At 46.2% G+C, this 21,984-nt stretch overlaps 1 protein-coding gene across 1 annotated transcript in view; it reads right to left on the bottom strand.

The window, feature by feature from the left end:
- MAST1 (microtubule associated serine/threonine kinase 1) overlaps nucleotides 1–21,984 on the bottom strand; it is a 419,095-nt gene that overhangs the window by 137,555 nt on the left and 259,556 nt on the right. The window contains exons 8-12 of the mRNA XM_078689234.1: nucleotides 17,422–17,631; nucleotides 15,576–15,677; nucleotides 14,630–14,762; nucleotides 11,284–11,351; nucleotides 3,839–3,924 (exon numbers count right to left, since the gene is read on the bottom strand). Of these exons, the coding sequence (XP_078545360.1) occupies nucleotides 3,839–3,924; nucleotides 11,284–11,351; nucleotides 14,630–14,762; nucleotides 15,576–15,677; nucleotides 17,422–17,631 (599 nt within the window). The remainder of the gene's footprint in view (nucleotides 1–3,838; nucleotides 3,925–11,283; nucleotides 11,352–14,629; nucleotides 14,763–15,575; nucleotides 15,678–17,421; nucleotides 17,632–21,984) is intronic.

Below are 21,984 nucleotides of genomic sequence, written 5' to 3'. Positions count from 1 at the left end.
TTTACGTTGATGAATCTGGCCGTATGTTCAAAGACATAGGGCCCGATTCACAGAACTAACTTAGGAAAAAATCCTAAACTTACTACCATTTTGGTATTCAAAGAAGGCACTTACTCATTTTGGTATTCACAAAAGGCACTTACTCATTTCGGTATTCACAGAAGTTAGGAGTCCTACATTTAGGACTCCTAAATGCCTTCTGTGAATACCGAAAGTCTTAAAGTTAGGATTTTTCTCAGTTTAGGAGTAGTAAAGTTACTGAGAAAAATCCTAACTTTAAGACTTTCGGTATTCACAGAAGGCATTTAGGATTCCTAAAGTTAGGAGTCCTAACTTTACTACTCCTAAACTGAGAAAAATCCTAACTTTAAGACTTTCATTATTCACAGAAGGCATTTAGGAGTCCTAAAGTTAGGAGTCCTAATTTCTGTGAATACAGAAATGAGTAAGTGCCTTCTGTGAATACCAAAATGGTAGAAAGTTTAGGATTTTGTCTTAAGTTAGTTCTGTGAATCGGGCCCACAGTATGGTGTTTTATGTCTCCAAAAACATGGGAAATCGATGATGGTCATATAGATGGGTACCCCTCCTATCAAACACACGCTCTACGCTCTGCGCTCTACTGCTGGTTGTCATAGTGGGGCTTAATAACTTTAGTACCCAACTTAGCCGGACTCAGGATAAAAGATTTTTTAGCCACTTCACCCCATCACCACATTCAATTATGTGAGGCTTATAAAGGGCAAGACTGGATCATCATTAATTATTATAACAACACGTTTGGTGCCAATATGGCAACAGTATTAGATCCCCTGGAAAGGGATAACAATCCGCTCTTGAATTCTCACCAAAATCATCTCAACGTAGTATGGATGGGTGATTTCAATTCCCATAACTGCAGGAGGATGGTTACCTCTGTGTATGACATGAAGGATGGTAATGGGGTTTGTCCCCCTCACTTCCAACACAACGATTATGGGGACTTTTTCAACAGACTGGTAATGACCCTTAGCCTCGATATAATCAACTACTGTAACACTAGCATGGGCCAGATAGATCCTTTGTTTTCAACTGGGTCTCTGAATTGATTAGAGTGCACATCTCCTATATAAAAAGAACTTTCTATGCCTTTAGCGATCATACGGCAATCACCTGCCATAGGCACTGTGGTTGAAGATCAAAACCCCCTCAGACCCCTTTACTTAAGTCTATCATTGGAAGAAAAATTGTGTCACTTTAAAATGGAAAAAAAGTTAATATCAAAAAATTCATCGTGGTGTTGTGCTAAAAATGAGGCAGGAAATTGACAAATGTTGAGATTTAAACTCAATTGGTAATTCTATATCATTAGCTTTTGACCATATTTTAGTAGAAATTAAAGAGAACCTCTTTTGCCCAAAATCGCATAATAAACACAGGGAGGCACAGTGGTTCGACAATGCCTGCTCATGAGCCCTAAGATTACTTAATGTGGCCTTAAGATCTTTTCCACGAGATACTACCTTGGTGAGATCACTCCGCCAAACATATCAATTAGCGAGATTAGCAAGGTAAAGGGTACTGAAAGAGGAGGCATGGGAGAAACTACAAAGTACAGTAGCAATGTGAGATAGTAAAGGCTTCTAGAGTATAATCAATGCCTCCTTCTTAAAAGTAGACACAGATATTAGCTAGAAACGTATGTCACGGGGATGCCTGGGTGGCTCACTTCGAAGCTGTATTTGGGAAATCTGGAGAGGCATCTACTCCGCCAATAGATTTACCGGTGTCCACCACAGGAGGCCTCACATCGTTTACTTTGGAAGAAATGAAGTATGCCCTGAGTGCAGTAGACTAAAAGCACCGGGACCTGATGGAGTCCGATAGATATTTTCCTAGATAATCAGGAACTTTGAGGCACACTTCTCACTAATGTTTTTAATATAATAGCACATATGGTTATTCTATCCTCTTGGAAGAAGATGGTCATAATCTCTATTTATAAAAAAGGGGATAAGGTTAATCCAATAAATTACAGACCGATTTCCTTTTTGGATAGTGCGGATCAATTAATGGGCCGGCTACTTTTAAATAGATTGGAGGAATGGGCAACTGAAAGGAACATAATTATTTCCTCACAATACGGTTTTAGGAAAGGAAAGGGGACAATCGATCAGTATTTAAATTTAAATGTGATTATTGCTAAATACATGACGGCTAAGGTCGGGCCTCTTCATATGGCCTTCATGGGCCTGTCAGCCGCTTTTGATTGTGCAGTACACAATAAGTTGTGGGGAATCATGGAAGAAATGGGAGCTGACACCACGATTATTAATTTTATTTGTGAGATGTATACCGATGCCACAGCATGCCTCAGATATGGTAGAGAGGGCGCGTGTACAAGACATTTTATTATTATCCGTGGAGTGAGGCAGGGATGCGTCCTCCCCCCTTTCTTATTCGTGTTATACACCAATGCCATAAAGCTGGCCTTGGAGGGATATACTAGAGATGTCCCCCTTGTTAAATCATCTGCTGTTCCCATACTCCTCTATGCAGATGATGCAGTGCTGCTGGCACGTACTGCTAATGCACTGCAAAGACTCATAGTGGAGTACACAAACTTTATGGGGAACTTGGCCATGAAAGTCAATTAATCCAAGCCCTTTGATCTTGTTGCAAGCTCAAAACTCAAGAAATACCCTAGATTGCAGATAGAAGGGCGTAAGCTTGAGGCTGTGGACCCTTTTAACTATTTGGGGTCAGATTTGACAGGGAGAGTAACTGGCAAAACATGGTGATTAATAGAGGGCTCAAATGGAAAAAAGCATTGAAGGGCTTTTTAGCATTCAGGATCAAAACCAATTGAGACTATAAAAAAAATCTATCATGCAAAGGTAGTGTCAGTTGCAACTTATGGGGCAGCTGTATGGGGTTTCACTGAGGCATCCAAACTCCAAAGCATAGAGGACGGCTTTTTGAAGAGACTAGGCTGCCTTCCACAGTCCTGCTCTTCTAATAACTGTCACTCTAAATTTAGCCTCCTCTATTTAATGGACCAAATCTGCATCTCCCCTATTTTAATGAGGCACTCAATCTGGAAGAAAGAAACACTAAATCTAACCAGAGATATTGTAAAAGACTGCCTTAAACTAGATGTGATATTGAAAATACGTTGGTTAAAATATTTTGAGTCCAATTTGCAACTAATTGTCCTCGGAAAACTGTTTAAAGATCCTAGCTCATGCTTGAAAATCTCTCTGAAATGCCGGTTACTGGATAGATTGAGCAGAGACAGGTGGGAGAGGAATTGCAACAAGAGCATTGTTAAGCAATACTGCTTAACACCTAGCATAGACAAAACTGTGTTTTCATACTTGACATTTGTTTATAACCCTCAGCACTCATATGTTCTGTTAGAATGACCTCCATTTTTATTCTTTTCTAATTTATATTCTGGGGAAAGGAAAAAATATATACTTCCACTTATACGTAAACTTCCTTTCAGACAATGTCCCCCAGCTTTGCATTATCTCCAACTATTGCCAAACCCTTTTGTCTGTTACTGCGTAGCTTCATTTTTGTTGTCTGCCACAAGGAGGAGATCAATTTCATATGATTGAATGTACTGATACAACAAGAGTAGTAACACATATGAATTGCTGTTTTTATGATATGACTTGTTTTATTTTTTTTACGATTTTAATAGTTTTTTTGCACCTGTATGTGTTTTGATATTTAATATGTTTTAATGTTATTTTATTGATTGTTGTAGAATACTTGTTATGCCACTTCTTGTGGGGAAATAAAGTTATTATGACTGACTGATTTGTCCCTCCCATATCCATATCACACTCACCCGTAGGCCCCATTGCTAATCAGTTTGATGGTTTCAAAGTCGTTCTCTCCAGGTGGTTTCTGGGTTTTTGTGGTGGTTTCTCTACCCTGAAAAGAGAGAAAGAGAGAGAGACACCTACAGTTAGGGAACTTGGAATGGACAATCAATTGGACCGCGCCAGTGCCAGAACCCCTGGCCCCCGCGAACACCGCGACACCCATCTCCACTACGACCCCAGCACCCTCCACGCCGGACGATCACGCACCTGCTGCCTGGCTGCCCCAAAACGCACCCAAGGACCCTTCTTCTGCCGGACCTGCAGCTTCACCAGCATCCGACCCGCCAACCCACCGACCAGGAATGAATCCAACTACCTCAGATGCATTCTCCTCAACACCCGCTCCACCCGCAAACACCCGTGGAACTCTGGGACCTACTCGACTTAACCTCCCCAGATGTCGCCTTCCTGACTGAGACCTGGCTGAGCCCCTCCTTGGCACCCGACATCGCCATAGCCATCCCGGATGGCTACAAGATCACCTGTAGGGACACACCAAAGGTGTCGGAGGAGGAATCGCCATCATTCACAGGAACACTCTCAGAGTCTCGACCAACACCAATGACACCCTCAGCACTGCCGAACATCTGCACTTCCAGATCCACACCGACCCCAAAACCACCCTCAGAGGAACCCTCGTCTACAGACCTCCCGGACCCCAACCACAGTTCAGCGACTCGATCGCCAACTTCGTCAGCACACACGCCCTCGCCTCCACGGACTACATCCTCCTCGGGGACCTGAACTTCCTTCTCGAGAACAACAACAACAACGACTCCACCACCCTGATCTCCAACCTCGCCAACTTCGCCAACCTCAGACTCAGACAGCTCATCACAACACCCACCCACTCTGCCGGCCACACCCTCGACCCCATCTTCTCCGCATGCTCCCACGTCTCCTTTAGCCACACCACCGATGCATCCATTTCACTTTTCGGAAACCCACCACACACCACAACAACCAACAGATGCCTCGCCGCTGCTGTAGCAAAGTCACCGAAGACCAGCTAACCACCACCCTCGCCCAGAGCCTACCCACCAACCCCACTGACCCCGACTCCGCCACCCGCAACCTTAAACAGTGGATCAACGAAAGTGCCAACACCATCGCCTCGCTCAAGAAACCCTCCAACAGCCACACCAGTAAGAAAGCCAGCTGGTTCACTGAAGACCTCCAGGCCTCCAAGGAAGCCTGCTGAAAGCTAGAGAAGAACTGGCACCACGAACGTACACCGGACATCTACACAGTCCACAAGAACGCCACCCGCAGACACCACCACCTCATCAGGTCTGCCAAAAGGTCCTCCTTCAAAGACCGCCTAGACAACAACGCACACAACAGCAAAGAGCTCTTCAACATCGTGAAAGAACTCTCCAACCCCAGCTCCAACACCAATGACATCCCACCTGCGCAAGAACTGTGGGACTCGCTGGCCACCTTCTTCCATCGCAAGATTGCAGACATCCACGACAGCTTCAACGCCACGACCGCCCCGACAACCACTGAGACCTCCGCCGCACGACCACCATTCGCACCAACAGCCAGCTCTCCTGGACCAACATAGACGACGACACCATCAAGATCATGAACACCATCCACTCCGGCTCCCCATCAGACCCTTGCCCGCACCACATCTTCAACAAAGCCAGCACCGCCTTCGTACCCCATCTCCGGAAAGCCATCAACATTTCCTTTGATACAGCTACCTTCCCGTAGAGCTGGAAGCACACCGAGATCAACGCCTTACTCAAGAAGCCCAAGGCGGACCCCAAAGATCTCAAGAACTTCCGGCCCATCTCCCTGCTCCCGTTCCCGGTGAAGGTCATTGAGAAGACCGTCAACAAACAACTGACCCACTACCACGAGGAAAGCAGCATCCTGGACCCGTCCAAGTCCGGGTTCCGCAGCAACCACAGCACCGAAACCGCCCTCATCGCCGTCAACGATGACATCAGGACCCTGCTAGACAACGGAGAAACCGCCACCCTCATCATTCTGGACCTGTCAGCCGCTTTCGTAAGCATATTAATTCAAATATTCTTGAAATAGCCCAAACTATCACATATATACCAAAGTAAATGTTTTAAGCTGCAATAAAGAATAATGTGAGAAAGGAACATGTGTGCTACCATTGGAGAATGTTTCGATTAAACTGCGCCTGTGTCTTCACCAAATTGCTGAAATGAGGTCCGGGGGCAAGAGTTTTTGGTATCCTGGACAACTCGACAATTTGACCCCAGCAAAGGTGCAGCCATGGCTGCCCATAAGAGCAATATGGTGTTATTTGGCTGGATAGACACCTTAATTACTTTCCCATGCCCTACAAGGAGGACTAACATGCAGTGATCTATCTCTGCCTTCCTCAGCAACCTGAAGATCAGGGGAAATGGAGGAAATGTGTAAGCTAATATTTTGGACCAACTGATCGAAAGGGCATTGCCCATCGAATCTGGATGCCAGAATCAGCTTCCGAAGCACTATCATTTTCTGCTGTTTGGAACAGCAAACAGATCGATCATGGGTTGACCCAATCGACTTAATATGTAATTCACTTTCACCTTGGTGCAGCTCCCACCCATGACATTCCTTAAATTGCCAACTTTGGTCCAATTCACAAAGGTAAAGTTAGATCAAAAGTCTAAATTTAGAACTGAAGTGTAAGTTTAGCCCTAAAGTCCAACTTTACACCTGAAGTCTAAGTTTAGACCAAAAGTTTAACTTAGACCAAAAGTCAAACTTTACTACTTTTCGGTATTCACATAGGTAAGTTACTACTCGTAACTTTACTACTAGTAATTATATCAGTAGTAACTTTACTACTAGTAAGTTTACTAATGGTTTGGGCCGGAATGTGTTGGGGAAAATTCATCTCTCTGAGCAGCAACAACATTTGAGTGACTGCTTTGCATGAGCAGTCAGTGTCACTCTGTCTTCCCATCTTCGTGAGAACTGATCTCATTAATCTTTTAGACATTGTTGGAGAGGACGCATAACACCATCGAACCTAGAAGGGTGGGGACTTCTCTCACCGTTGGAAGGGATGTTTTCTTCAAATTGCGGCATTTCTGAAGGATAGCTAATTGTCTCTCATCCGTAGGAAACATTTTTGTGTGTACTGTGTCTAGAACTAAACCCAGGTAATGCAGGGAATGAATAGGTGTTGAGATAGAATTGTTGTGATTCACTTGTAGGACTAGCCAATTGAGAGTCATGATGGTTAGATGATAATGTTGGCTTGCTTGCTGATAGGGAGATGTCTTAATGAGTCAATTGTGCAGATATGGGTATCGATGTGGAGTCCCACAGGGGTCAGCCCACGGTGGACTCTTGCTCAAGAAGTGCTGGGGAACCATCATAGGACTGGTTGGCCACTGGAACTCCAGCCGTAGGTATCGGGTGCAGAGGTAGTTGGTTTCACAATCCCGCAGGTAGAGCACTTTGTCTTTGAAGGTGTTTTTCTTCTGGACAGGTCGGCTGTCCACTGAAGATTAGGAGTCTTTTAGAAGGCAGGCTGTCCTCTCATGGTTCTTGAGGTCGCTGGATTGCGGAACGAGTTGATCTTCTTTAGCAGTGTATTTGAGGACTGCAGACAGGCCTGTAAGGCTGGGTCCAAGTCAGTTGATGTCTTCAATCTCCGCTGCAGCACAGATCTTCTTTGTAGGTCATCAGTAATCTGAGAATTAAGGTTCAAGGGTGCCTCTAAATACTAATTGTAGGGGCGTTACAGGGGTTAAAAGGTAGTACCAATGGGATACTTACCTTTAGGGTGCCTATACCCTTGATATGTCTACTCCCTCTGGCAAGGGGGCATATCCCTATCCCTTTTGGCTAGAGTCCTCCACACGAAATATGGAGGATTCTTAAAAGAAGGGGAAACTTCAGTTCAGGGCACCTTAGGGGTGGTTCTGGCTGAGAGGGGACATATCTCTCTTGCTTACTAATTGTTCCGCCAACCTTGCCACCAAAAATGGAGCTTGATCAGGGGGGCGGGCATCTCCACTAGCTAGAAAGGCCCTGGCCAGCATAACAAAGGACAAGAAGCCTTTGAGGCTTACTGCCTTTCTATGCTGTTCCTGTTTGAGGGTAGGTGTGAAGCACCTCCATCCAAAGCAGGCTTTGTTTCTGAACCACAAGAGCAAAAGGCTCCCACCTCAGGGGGTCAGAAACATGTCTACAGGTAGCAGGCTGATGGGGACCAGAGAGTCACACATTATCGAGTTGGGAGGATTTTAGGGGCACCTCTGAGGTGCCTTCTGAGAGCATTTGTTAATAAATACTAGCATTAGTGTGGGTTTATTAAGCTGAGATATTCGGTACCAAACATCTTGGAATTCGGTGAAGCCATCATGGTGCTGTGGAACTCATTGTGACAAGCTCCCAGCCCATGTACTCAGTATGGCTTCAGTGTGCACTTATAATGTCTAAGAATGGACGTAGACACAATAGGGGCATATTTGTTAATGCAGTTAGCCCCCATATGAGGTATAGTGCACCCTGACTTAGTGCTCTAAAGCCTGTTGTAGGGGGTGACTTACCTATACCTCGTGAAGTGCTGGTAGGCCTGGCACACAGGGTTGTATGTCAGGTTGACTCTTCGCTTTTATCTGCAGCAAAACACGCATGCTGCAGTGGCAGTATGCCTGAGTTCGGTGAGGGGTCTCTAAGGGTTGCATAATACATGCTGAAGCCCTTAGAGACACTCTCTGGTCACAAGGCCCTTGTTACCACTGGTACCTTTTGCAAGGGTCTTACATGTGAGCCAGAGGCGTGCCAATTGTGTAAACAAAAGGACAGTTTGGGAAAGAACACAAGCACTGGGAACCTGGTTAGCAGGAACCTAGTGCACACTCAGTCAAAGAGGCATCAGAGTCAGGCAAAACGTGGGGGGTACAAAGCAAACACAAGGAGATGATAGACGGAGCACTGAAACGTTTCAGACACTCACCCCTAGTCACAGATCTGGGTTGAATCCATCATCATTATTTAGCTCACTTTGCCACCTCAGTTCAGACCCAGCTATATGCAAATCAGCCTTGACCCTGAGCCTCATGGGAACAGTCCAGCCCGAACTGTCAAGCCAGGTCTTCCCTGAACCAGAAACAAGCATCCTGGGACCGGTTTCTGGGTAAAAACCTTCATCAGCCAGGCTAGCTTGAATCCAGTGGCAAAGTGAGCAAGGGTAAATGTGGGGTAACCATGCCAAAAGGGGCACTTTTCTACAACAACCATTCTTGTTTCACACTCCTTGTGACACGATTTGTATTGTCCCATGAGCCTTCGATCTGTTTCCATTGTAGTTCCAGTTCTTGCTGAATGGGTCTCATTCATAGCCTACAAAATTGAATGAAGCCTATACACTAGGCCATTATACCCGCAGGAACTTTTATTGTCTTACTATTCAAAGTAAGACCCAATCTCCAGAAAAGATTGATGCAGTCGTTGAAGCTTTTGCTTCTTCCCTTGATGGTGCTTTGATGAACCAGTCATCCAGTTTTGAAAACAATTGAAGTCCTTCTCGCCTGAGAAAAACAGCTACTGGAGTGAGGCATTTGGTGGATATCTGAGGTGCTGATTTGAGACCAAAAGGAAGTGCGTTGATCTGGTAGTATTGTCTCTCAACCAAAAATCAAAGATATATTCGGTGTTTACGGTGAATGGATATGTGGAAGTATACGTCTAGATCTAAATATGTCACAAAATCTATTTCCTGCATCATCAAAACGACTTCTTGCAGGGTTATTGTCTAAAATTACAGGTTTTTTTTAAAATGTGTTAACTGTCTGAGATCTAGGATTGGTCTTCATTGTCGTTGGTTAAGTTTTCTTGGTTGAAGATGTGAGTTCTGAAGGCCTTTTCTCCTTTTCTGTTGGTTGATCCTTTTTCGGTTCCTTACAGGAATGTTTTCTCTGTTTAATATTTGAGGAGGTGGCTGCAAGTGCTGTACCAAATAATTCCAGTCTGTACCAAATTATTCCAGTTCAGGAAAATGAATAATTCTCCTCTTTTACACAACCTTTGTGGAAGTACTTGGAGGAGCACTTGTCACAGACTCTTCCCCTGACTAGGGGCATCTCCCTTACAAAGATAGCATTTCTTTTAGCATTGAGAAATAATGCAAACCTCCTTTCCCTATCCTGAAGAGTCTTATTTGTAAAAGGTCTTACATATATCACATGTTGATGCCTTATGAGTTGGCTAAAGACAATAAATACACTGAGAATGAGGGTCATCGATGTAAATCTTCTTGTGTCCACAGGATGATCAAGGTTTGAAAAGCGCTTTTTTCTCTTTGTCAGCCATGATGACAGCTGGTGACAGTTAATTGTCAGATAAAAAGAGCTCACTGTCCCAGAAATGGCAGCATCGTCCTTAAAAATAACTCACAGTACTTCAGTCCTTAAGATAAGGCTGGTTTAAATCCAGGGCAGATCAAAATAGTAACAGATTCAGGTTCATTGATAGGTCAGAGCAGAGTTTTTCCAGCAGACTCCCTCGCACATGATGTGTGGTAGAAATCTGAGCTATGGTGGGCTCTAGGGTGGAGTTGGAGAGCTTAAGCTTCCACCTCATTGGCTGAAGTTTAGTTTGTTTCAAATGAGGTGGATACGCTACTAAATAGATGTTGTTGTTTTAGTCCTATTGGCCAATTTAACATTGTATACGGCTATTTTGATGTACTAGGGATTCCCAGCCTGACGACAAGGAATGATTCTAGTATGTGAATATATAAAAGATTAAATGTTGGAGAACTGGGGCTTACCTCATGGGAAAGGGCCCTTGGCAGCCGTTGTGGATGTAATGTCAAAAGAGCAGGCCAAGATTTGTGAGGGCTCAATCGATCATTGTTCATTTCTGATCTGTTGCCCCTCTTCTATCCTTTTCTTTGGACCTCTGAGCTTCTCACTTTCTCTCCTGAGGGGAATCATTCTTCATACCTCCATCCTTTCCATGCTTGCTAGTGACCAGCAGGTGTTAATGAATAGCTGAACTGGGACCAGTGAAATTGCGACCCAGAAGCAGTGACTTCGGAGCAGTTGGGGTGGTCAATACCATTATCACTGTAATTCAGTTTTAGGATTCAGTGTGCCTACTCCCGTCTGATAAGCCTCAGTCATGCCTACATGAAGTGGCTCAAATTGAATGTTTGTCCCTCCACTGCCCTGTTCCTGCTCTCTGCAGGTGGGCATGGGAGTAATAGCCCTAATGTCCTGCCCATTGTACCTCTCAGAGTTTGTCTACAACTTCTGCTATGCTACGGCGGAGGCATGTGGGGAGAGAGGAAGTAAGGGAGGAAACCGATCTTAATTATTCCCCTGGAGCCCTTCAGATTTGGGGACATACCGTGCAAGGAGACAGCATTGCAAATTACAGTGATGCCCCTTGTCAGAAGAGAGATCAGACTAACCTCTGTGAAGTCATCAGTCTCTGGTGTGTTCGATCCCCCACTGTCCAGCTCATCGAGGTGTGTCATGTCTGTAAAAACAGAACAAGGGGTTTTAGAGGCAGTAAAAACATGTTTTCCTTTGAACCAGCATTTTTGTATCTGCCATAGCTGTCAATATATTACCCCTAAATGCAGTTGTATCCCTGATTCCTTGTAAAATAAATATTTAAAATGTAAATATATTTCAAAATTAAAAACAGTATTGAAAAAATATTCAATTAAAAATAGATATAGAAGGAGGGTCTGTACAGGGAATCAGGAACTGCTGTTGTAAGACCACCCACTGTACAGTACCCATACTACCCTGCACCAGCCCAAATAATCAGTTCTGTTTGAATCTGTATGATACCATAGAGTTCTCTGAAATAGGCAAAGTGGAGCAGCCAGGCACCATTAAGATATCTATGATGGAGAAAGGCAATCAGAAGTATGAAATTTAACAATCCGCATCATGGGACCTTCATTAAAATCGTATTGCATTGGGTAAGAGTCATACTAATACCCCCTTACGGAAGGAGAAGATAAGAACAACATGATTTACTAGATTTGAATACAATTTCAAGGCATCCTTCAAAATCTGAGTCCATGCAGTAATAAATTAGAAAGTGTAAATCAATGCCAATGTAGAATTAAATAAAATTTCAGAAATTGAAATCTTGCCAACCAGAGGTGTAGTGCTGCTTCTCCCTGGTATAGTGAGTGCTAGTTATCACAGAAAGTAGAGGAAAAGCATTGTGATACCTCAGAGAATGTAAAAAACTCATGGGACCCTAAGTCATTAAGTATCTGAACTTGTTTCAAATTCCTTATAGCTTTAATGCTGTCTAACTTAGATCTACTTAGCGTCCACTCTGTCTGTGGAGCAATCTATGGGGACTCTAGGATTTGAAAAGAAAGCGGGCAAACAAAAAGTGCAAATGTCTAGATCACACTGAAATCAAAGATTAGCTAAATGAGGAAGGAATGGAGGCTGAGAAGGATAATCTTGTTCTAATGAAAAATATCATAATGAGCATAAATTGAAAAAAATGGATTTAAATTCACTTCTAGTTGGTGCTAGAACTAGTAAAAATACTAACTTCTGAGTCATAGGTTTCAGACTCGATCAGTGCACAAGTTCCAAATGTTGAAACACCAATTTTATAATCTCAACACTAATTTTGGGGTGGGTTTGGTGGCTGGGGGGATGGGGAAGCAGGTTGGCATTCAGAATATTTACAATGCAGGATGCGATGATTGCCACAATCAAGTCTACTATTCTTGGTACACTGTGAGAAATAGATATTACCATTGAAGCAGGGATGAGCATCTCTCTGTTGAAGAAAAAGTGGTTCCTAATAGGCTAGTGACTAGAAAACTCTCACAAACCTTCTTTAAGTTAGGGTGCGAGAAAACAGGCACAATGTACCTGAAGCCTGAAAGCCTGAGGAACCTGAAGCTGCACCGTAAAAGCGTTATATTTCACCAATATTCCATCATGTTCTGTAGATAGCAGTTGAGTCAGTTGACTTATTTTACATAGATGAACAATTGTGTTAGAAATTAGGATAATTCTCTTTGACCTTTCTCCGGGGAGGAGGGAGGGTTACTTTGACCATAGAGAAGAGTCCACTGGAGGAGAACTAGGATTATAGGCACCGAACAATTTCTTCTGCTCCAGAGGATCTTCATTGCCAGTCCTAAGCACTGAATAAAATAGCAAGCCCATCCTCTACAAAGGAAGAGAACAAACTTCAGCTCTTAACCAAAAAGATTTCAGAGAAACACTCAGCTCACTCTGGAATCTGTGTCAAGACAGTATATGTCTTATCAAAGTGCGCAAGGATTTCCACTTGGCTGCCTTACAGATGTCCTGAGTGGAGACGTTTCTCAACAATGCCAGTGTAGCAGCTATACCTCTCATGAAGTGGCCTCGGACTCTACCCAACGAAGATTTGTTAGCTTTACCGTAGCAAACAGAGATACAGGAAACAATCGTCATAGAAATCGACTGTTTTGACATGGGTAACCCTGATCTTATTATGCTATATTTAACAAACAGCTGGTCAGTTTATCTAATCTCATTGATCTTATCTAAAGAGCTTCAAGATCAGCAGAAGTGATCTCGAGGTAGCAACGGCAGAGCAGCTAGGAGGTGGGGCTGCGGGTTCCAGGGCCAATGTTACTGAAGCCACCCTGTAATAGACCGAGTCCAACATTGCCTGATATGTGGAAATGAGAAGAGGAGCCACAGAGAGCCTCCGCGAGAAGACTGCCAACATAGCTTTTGAAAAGTATCTTTTGTTGTTGTGAGGCTGAGCAAAGGAATGGGCTCCGAAGAGTCAGACCTCTCTCTGGACCATGTGGGCTTCTTCACTTGTAAGATAAGGACAGCAAATGATTGTGTTTGTGATGGGGGACAGTCTCTGAGTGAGAGTCTTCAATGTATGTGGTGTTCTCGATCTTCCCTTCAGTTTCACCTGTGCAAGTGCTGTTTCTCATTGCTGCTTTCTGGTGCAAGAGGGAACAAAGTCACAGGCTGCGGTTTTGTGTAAAGACCTGAAGCACCATGTAAAGACCTTGTCAATGAGACATGTTGCAGGACGTAAAGCACCAAGACTTCAGGGGTGACATAAGACACAATCTTTGTCAATGCAATGAGAATTCTCAAAACAAAACTGAATAAAGTCTTAGGATATTTGGATCTAGGCTCTTTTGAGATGCAAAAATACAGGATTAAAAATCACCAACCCCAATGTCGCCATATATAAAACTTACAACATCACTTTCGGTCTTGCGAATCCACAACATACATTATCTGTACCATCTGGTACTGCTGAAAAATTGCTATGGATCCAGTCTGTTTCTTACAAGTAATTTACAGGCAAGAATAACCATTAGAAATGTATTTCAACAGTGTTCCGAGAGTCCACTGTCCAACTGGAAGTGTAGAGAACATCCTAAAAGTGATTGTGATGAATATCCCATGAAGGAGGAGCATGCCGCCTTCGCAAATAATCTGCATTAAACTTGACCAATTTATGCCACAGCTGAGGAGCATTAGCAAGAACTAAATCAAAGGAATGAGAGGGACTGACAGCAGAGGGTAAAGCACCCAGTATGAGGACAGTAGGTGTGCTTCAGGCCTGGGCTGAGATCCACTGCTAGTTATTTTGGTGCACTGGGAGTTCTGCTTGGCTCAAAAGCATGCAGTAGCAGGGAATGCTGCATTTTGGGGTTATGTTTCATTGGAAGGGCCCAACAGTGATGTCAGTGATCATAGTCTTTGCTTTGTGATTCCTGACAGTTTTTCCCCAGGCCCCAATACCTGGGAAGGGGTCTCTCGTTAGCCCCAGCTGCTGGATGATGTACCGTGGGATGTCGGTTTTCATCAAGTGTCCCTCCTTGGCATGGTCTTCAGCTGCCTCCAGCAGGTGGTAAAACTCTTCGGGGTTAAATTCCTGGAAGAAAAGACATGCACGCCGCAGGGTCAACATTTAGTGGTGAAACACAATTGCATAATCAACGGTCAGGGTACCCCTTTAACTCCCAGCAAGGAGCAGCAACTGGAAGGGCTAAAAAACCATGCTGCAAACGACCCATCACAGTTATCTTTTCCTGCACCTCTAGTATTGTGATCCATGGTATTTTTTAGGAATCCAGAAGGTCGTGCCACATCCATTTTCCTTCACATTAATTAACAACTGAGCCAACTTAAAGTACAATGTAGGCCTGTGGCCCAGGCCTACAAGATGCAACAGGCACAATCACAGAACTTTTTATAGCACTTAAAGGACCAGAGGGGATTGTTTCGAATGTCTCACTAAACATTCCGACAGATTCTAGATAGCAACAGGCACGGACATACCCTCAGGCGTTAGATTCTATGTTGTACCCACCCTCCCCAGTGAACATTGTAAAGGCAGCACAGGACTTAAGAGGCCTTTACTCCTACCCTGTAAAGTGGGGCCAGCTCCACACACTGCTTGAACACTCCAAGGATTTACATTAGAAAATATATGTATTTTTTCATTCTAATTCCCAATCATCGATATATTCTGTGAACTCAAACACTGGAATATATGAGCTCATTTGTGGTTATCAGGATTCTGCCATAGTGCAGATATTTTACTGTTTATAGATTTAAATAATTCACCATGAGCTTTCCTTGTGACACTGTCTGCGCTGCCAATCATGGTTTGTTCCCCTCTCAGCCTGACTCCCCGAACCCTTAAAAACTGACATTCAAGGAGCACTACCCCACCAGAACTCACCAAACACTCCAGTAACCGTGCAGGGCGGGAGATGATGATGAGAAGTTTCTTCATCAGCTGAGTAACAAAAGCCACTTCATGGCTCTCTGATCGTTCATAGGCCTGCAAAGAAAAAGAATAGCTCAGAAAATGTTACCATATCACTCAACATCTAGAGTAAAAGAGTCCATCCTTTACTCCTTTGTGCTAGAGCATCACATTATACACCCCAGCTAAAACTAACCACTTACAACCTTCAGCACAAGTCACCTACATCGCAGCATTCAAATTCCACAACCAAAAATCTCCAAACTCAATCAAGACTGTACCCCTGACCCATGCACTCAATATCTAAGCCCTGCACAAGTCTCCTTACACATAATCCCAAGTGTAAGCATTAAAATACAGCATCTAGCCCCATGGAACTAACCATAAAACATGAGCACAACACCTAAGCATTGGAGTCCCTGCTCTGATGGCGTAAGTCCATTATCTAAAAACTGCACTTTCAATCCTTGCACTGAATAGTGTATAATAGTGTATAACCTTGCACCCCCAAATCTAAATACTCAAAAATGGTACTCACTTACATGCATGCAATTTCAAAACACTAATGTTCTGTATCACCAGCCTCCTATACTACACCTTCAGGTCTCCTCCCACAGAACTAAGGGCCATATGTATCAAGCAAAATTACATTCACAAACTCCGAAATTCGCAGAAATTCGGCGTTTGCGAATGCAATTTTGCCAAATGGTATGTATTAAGGCAAAATAAGGAATCGCAAGATTTGCGATTGCTTATTTTGCAATTGCATTTAAGGAATCGCAAATTTTACGATTCCTTAAAGGCAATGTAAGAAGTACCAAAAAAGTGCAATTTGGCCTTAAGGAATCGCAAATTACCACCAACTTCAAGTTGGTGGTAATTTTGATTTCTTTGAAAAATGCACTTTTCTGCATTTTTCAAAGTGCAATGTGAAGCACATACATGCCCTTAGGGCATGTATGTGCGCCACATGCCCACCCATGCTTATTTCAGGGGTGCAACAGGTGTCCTTTTGACACCCCTGCACCCTTGAAATTGCATCCTCAATTTGCGATTCGCTAATTGCTAATCGCAAATTGAGAATGGCTTCCCAGTCATTCCTATGGGCCTCTAGGCCCATAGGAATGAAGGGGGAGGTATTCCTTAATTGCGAATCACAATTTGCGATTCTCAATTAAGAAATATGTAGGATTTGCAAAATTTATTGCAAATCCTACATAGATAGCATTTTGCAATTCTCAAATAGCGATTCGCAAAAAATCGCTATTTGAGAATCTCATAATGACTTTTTGATACATATGGCCCTAAGCACCCAAAGGCAGTTCCCAAGTTATCTGAAACAAATCAGCAAGTATCTTAACTTCCACAAGCCAAAATAAGTTCATTACCCACAAATGTGTTTCTTCGTCGTTAGTAGCTTTCATTAATAGACAAGTTTAGAATGCATATTCATTGGTATTCCTAGTCTGACAGCTAGGACCATTGCCAGAATGTTCATTAATAGAAGGTAATCAACGGCAGAGAATCACCTGCTCCCCAGTCTCAAAAGCTCCATATCCTAATACTACAAGTCTGTACTCTTGATGCCCAACACAATATCAGATTACATTTTCTTATGAAGATTCCAACAAGCATTCCCTAAACTACTTCCACAGCAAACCAATGCTAATTCTCATCCCCATGAACCCCAAAGTCCAGACTTGACGTCACACCGCCTTGTGAGTCACTTTTTTTATCTCCTCACAAGGAGGGTCTCATGCCCGCTTTTACCCACAGAACTCCCTCTTCTGCTCTTCGCCTTTGTGCCAGCACTACTCACATCCTGTAACAGCTTCTCCAGGTTCTCCTGCAGCTCACAGAAGTAGACAGTGGTGATGAGGTCTTCACGGGACTTGGCTAGGCAGTCACGAGCCAGCTCAGTGATCTGGTGGTGGATAAAGCTGAGCACACCATCAGCCAAGGGAAGGACATTCTCTGGCGCAAACGTTATGATGAAATCACTCAGCTTCTCCTCCATCTGCGCCGTGGCCTAGTGAACCAAACCCATCGTTTACGACTATTCCACAAACAAGTTCATCGCTCTCATTAAAAGTTTTGCAACGACATAACACACAAAAGAAGGACAGCAAGGAATTGCCCAAACACAGGCCACATAACACCCAGAAAAAAGTGTATCAAATATAAAGCATCTTCTCTGCCATGGGACTGAACTGATTATAAAAAAAAAAAATAATACAACCTTTGAAGGGCCAAGATTATGTTGAGGTATAAAGCCCTCCACAGGGCTTGGTCGCCCCACTCACTGCTGCCGCTCCTGCCTGCCTTTGCCGCCTCCTGCCTGCAGATTCCTTCGCTCGCTGCCCGCTGCTCCTGGGAATTTCCCGCTGCTCCTGGGAATTTCCCGCTGCCCGCTGCTTCTTGGAATTTCCCGCCGCTGCCTCCCTGCGGCCCCGCCCCCCTGTGATTCCATTCGCCGCCCCGCTCCCGCCACCCAGCTGCTCCTCCCTCCCGGCTCCTTACTTATGACGCCCCCAGAGCGACCGCGCAGCGGACGCGCGCAGCGGGAGCGCCGATTGAGCGCCGAAGGTGCGCCAAAGGTAAGCCCGTCTGCGCCCATCCGCATCCTGACCCGCGCCCTGCGCCAGGACCCCTGGACCTCCCCGCCGAGGCAAGACGACCCGACTGACCTACAACGCCGCCACTCTCAACGCACTCAATGCCGGCCGGACCCACGCCTGCTGCCGAGCCACCCCGAGACGCACCCACGGACCCTTCACCTGCTGCACTTGCAAGTTCACCTGCCTCCGAACCTGCCCCGCACCCGCTAAGACAACCACCAGCAGCAACCACCTCAAGTGCATCCTGATCAACACCCGCTCCGTCCACAGACACGCCGTGGAACTCTGGAACCTCCTCGACGCTACATCACCGGACGTCGCCTTCCTCACGGAAACCTGGATGAACGCCTCCTCTGCACCCGACATCGCCATCGCCATCCCGGACGGGTACAAGATCCTCAGGAGGGACCGCATCAACCAGACCGGAGGTGGCATCGCCATCGTCCACAGGAACACCATCCGCATCACGACCGACGCCAACAACTCCTTCGCCGCAGCCGAACATCTCCACTTCCAGATTCACACCGACCCTAAGACGACCCTCAGAGGCACCCTCGTCTACAGACCCCCGGGACCACGCACACAATTCAGCGAAGACATCACAGACTTCATCAGCCCGCACGCCCTCCCCTCCACTGACTACATCCTCCTCGGGGACCTCAACTTCCACCTGGAGAACAACAAGGACCGCAACACCACCGCCCTGCTGGAAAACCTCGCCAACCTCGGACTCAAGCAACTGGTCAACATCCCCACCCACTACGCCGGCCACACGCTTGATCCCGTCTTCTCTTCCAGCAAGTACATCACCTTCAGCCACGCCACCGGACTCCACTGGACCGACCACAGCTGCGTCCACTTCAGCTTCAAAAGATCCACGACCCACCACCACCCGCAACAGGTACCTCACAGGAATTGGAGCAAGATCAAAGCAGACCAGCTCACCACCTCCCTCAGCCAGAGCCCACCCGCCAACACAACGGACCCCAACGAAGCAGCCCGCAACTTCACACAGTGGCTGACCGCCTGCGCCGACGACCTCGCGCCACTAAAGAACCCTCCCAGCAGACCCAGAAGCAAGAAGGCATCCTGGTTCACAGACGACCTCAAGGACTCCAAGAAGACCTGCTGCACCCTCGAGAAAGCCTGGCTCCTCGACCGGACCACCGACAACATGACCGCCCTCAAACACGCTACCCGCAAGCACCACCAGCTCATCCGCACCACCAAGAAGAAATCCCTGAAGGAACGACTGGACAACAACGCCCACGACAGCAAAGAGCTCTTCACTATCGTCAAGGAGTTCTCCAACCCCAGCACCGGCACCAACGACATCACTCCGTCACAAGACCTCTGCGACTCCCTCGCCTCGTTCTTCCACCGCAAGATCGCCGACATCCACAACAGCTTCAGCGCCCCACCCACGCACCCAACCGTCGAACCAACGCCCCCCACCGCCACCCTTCGCACCTGGACCACGGTGACCACCGAAGACACAGCCCGCACGATGAACACCATCCACTCCGGATCACCGACCGACCCCTGCCCACACCACGTCTTCAACAAGGCCTACTCCACCATCGCACCCCAACTCCGGAACATCATCAACGCCTCCTTCAACACCGCCACCTTCCCGGAGAGCTGGAAGCACGCCGAGATCAGCGCCCTCCTGAAGAAACCTACAGCGGACCCCACCGATCTCAAAAACTTCCGCCCCATCTCGCTCCTCCTTTTTCCTGCTAAAGTCATCGAGAAGATCGTCAACAGACAGCTGACCGCCTTCCTCGAGACGAACGGATCCCTCGACCCCTCGCAGTCGGCTTCAGAGCCAACCACAGCACCGAGACCGCCCTCATCGCAGCCACCGACGACATCCGGACCCTGCTCGACAAGGGGGAAACAGTGGCCCTCATCCTCCTGGACCTCTCCGCTGCGTTCGACACGGTCTGCCACCGCACCCTAGTCCAGTGCCTCAGCAACATCGGTATCCAAGAGAAGGCACTGGAGTGGATCATCTCGTTCCTTGCCGGAAGAACACAAAGAGTCCGCCTCCCCCCGTTTCGCTCCGAGGCCACCGAAGTCATCTGCGGCGTCCCGCAAGGATCTTCACTCAGCCCCACCCTCTTCAACATCTACATGAAACCTCTCGCAGCCATCGCACGCCAGCACAACCTCAACATCATCTCTTACGCCGACGACACCCAGCTGATCCTCTCCCTCACCAGAGACCCCGACACCGCCAGAACCTGCCTACACGAAGGGATGAAAGACGTCGCAGAGTGGATGAAGGACAGCCGCCTGAAACTGAACTCGGACAAGACAGAAGTCCTCATCCTGGGATCTTCGCCCTCCGCCTGGGACGACTCCTGGTGGCCCCCAGCCCTGGGCACCGCACCCAAGCCAACCGACCACGCACGCAACCTGGGCTTCATCCTGGACCCCTCCCTCTCGATGACCAGACAAGTCAACGCCGTCTCCTCACCGTGCTTCAACACCCTGCGTATGCTTCGCAAGATCTTCCGCTGGATCCCGACCGAGACCAGGAAGACTGTCACCCAGGCACTCGTCACCAGCCGACTGGACTACGAAAACGCCCTCTACGCCGGAACCACAGCCAAGCTACAGAAAAGACTCCAGCGCATCCAGAACGCCTCCGCCCGACTCATCCTGGATGTCCCCCGACGCAGCCACATCTCCAGCCACCTGAGGAACCTGCACTGGCTCCCCGTCGACAAGAGGATCACGTTCCGGCTCCTCACCCACGCACACAAGTCTCTCCACGACCTGGGCCCCAAGTACCTCAACGACCGCCTGACCTTCTACACGCCCACCCGCCAGCTACGGTCCACCAGCCTCGCCCTCGCAGCCGTACCACGCATCCGAAGAGCCACCGCCGGAGGAAGATCCTTCTCTTACCTGGCTGCCAAGACTTGGAACTCCCTCCCCATCCACCTTCGGCTGACCTAGGACCATCTCGCCTTCAGGAAACAACTCAAGACCTGGCTGTTCGAGCAGTAGCATACCCCTCCCCCAAGCGCCTTGAGACCCTCCCGGGTGAGTAGTGCGCTATACAAATGGCATGATTGATTGATTGATTGATTGTCCTTTCACCTCACCATAAACTTTTCATAGATCGATCAAAACAGCCATTAAAACATTGATCAACAACAAAAATGAAAATAAACTTTTAGTGAGCATATATACCCAAGGGCTTCTTTGGGCTAAGACCCATCAACCAAGTCAGAGGACTTAAATTAAAGTAAATCAGCCTATTGACAGCTTGATAAGCTCTGTCTTTAAACATTTCCCAAAGCTGGAGTCGCACTCTAGTTTTGGGAAATGTTCAAAGACATAGCTTATATGAACAGGAATAAAAGGGAACAATTTTCTAAGACTGCATAGAATGTTAAGACAGAAGGCTGTAATTTGACTAATCTGCTTCAAATTTGACAGGGAATGAGATCACTACTATATTCCTCGCTGATTTAACTGGAGTTGGTAGGGTACCAAACTCAGTGGGTGATCATGAGTTGAACCAAATAGTCAAGTCTTCGCCAAATAGTTAGTTAAGTCTTTTCTATGTCTAACTCCAGACAGTTGCGTGTCATCCAGGCACCGACTACATGCATACATTTAGGAAAACTGATTAACGCTGACTGGACATCATCGGTTATGGTGACGATTATCTTTGTATCATCTGCGTATAAAAGGACTTAGAGCACAAATAATCTTATAAATTTAGCAAGGGGGCCATAAACATTAAA

The sequence above is a fragment of the Lissotriton helveticus genome, chromosome 1_1 (assembly GCF_964261635.1).
Source record: "Lissotriton helveticus chromosome 1_1, aLisHel1.1, whole genome shotgun sequence".
NCBI classification, from domain to species: Eukaryota; Metazoa; Chordata; class Amphibia; order Caudata; family Salamandridae; genus Lissotriton; species Lissotriton helveticus.
Note: the sequence above shows the minus strand (reverse complement) of the source record. Positions and strands in the feature narration are given on the sequence as shown.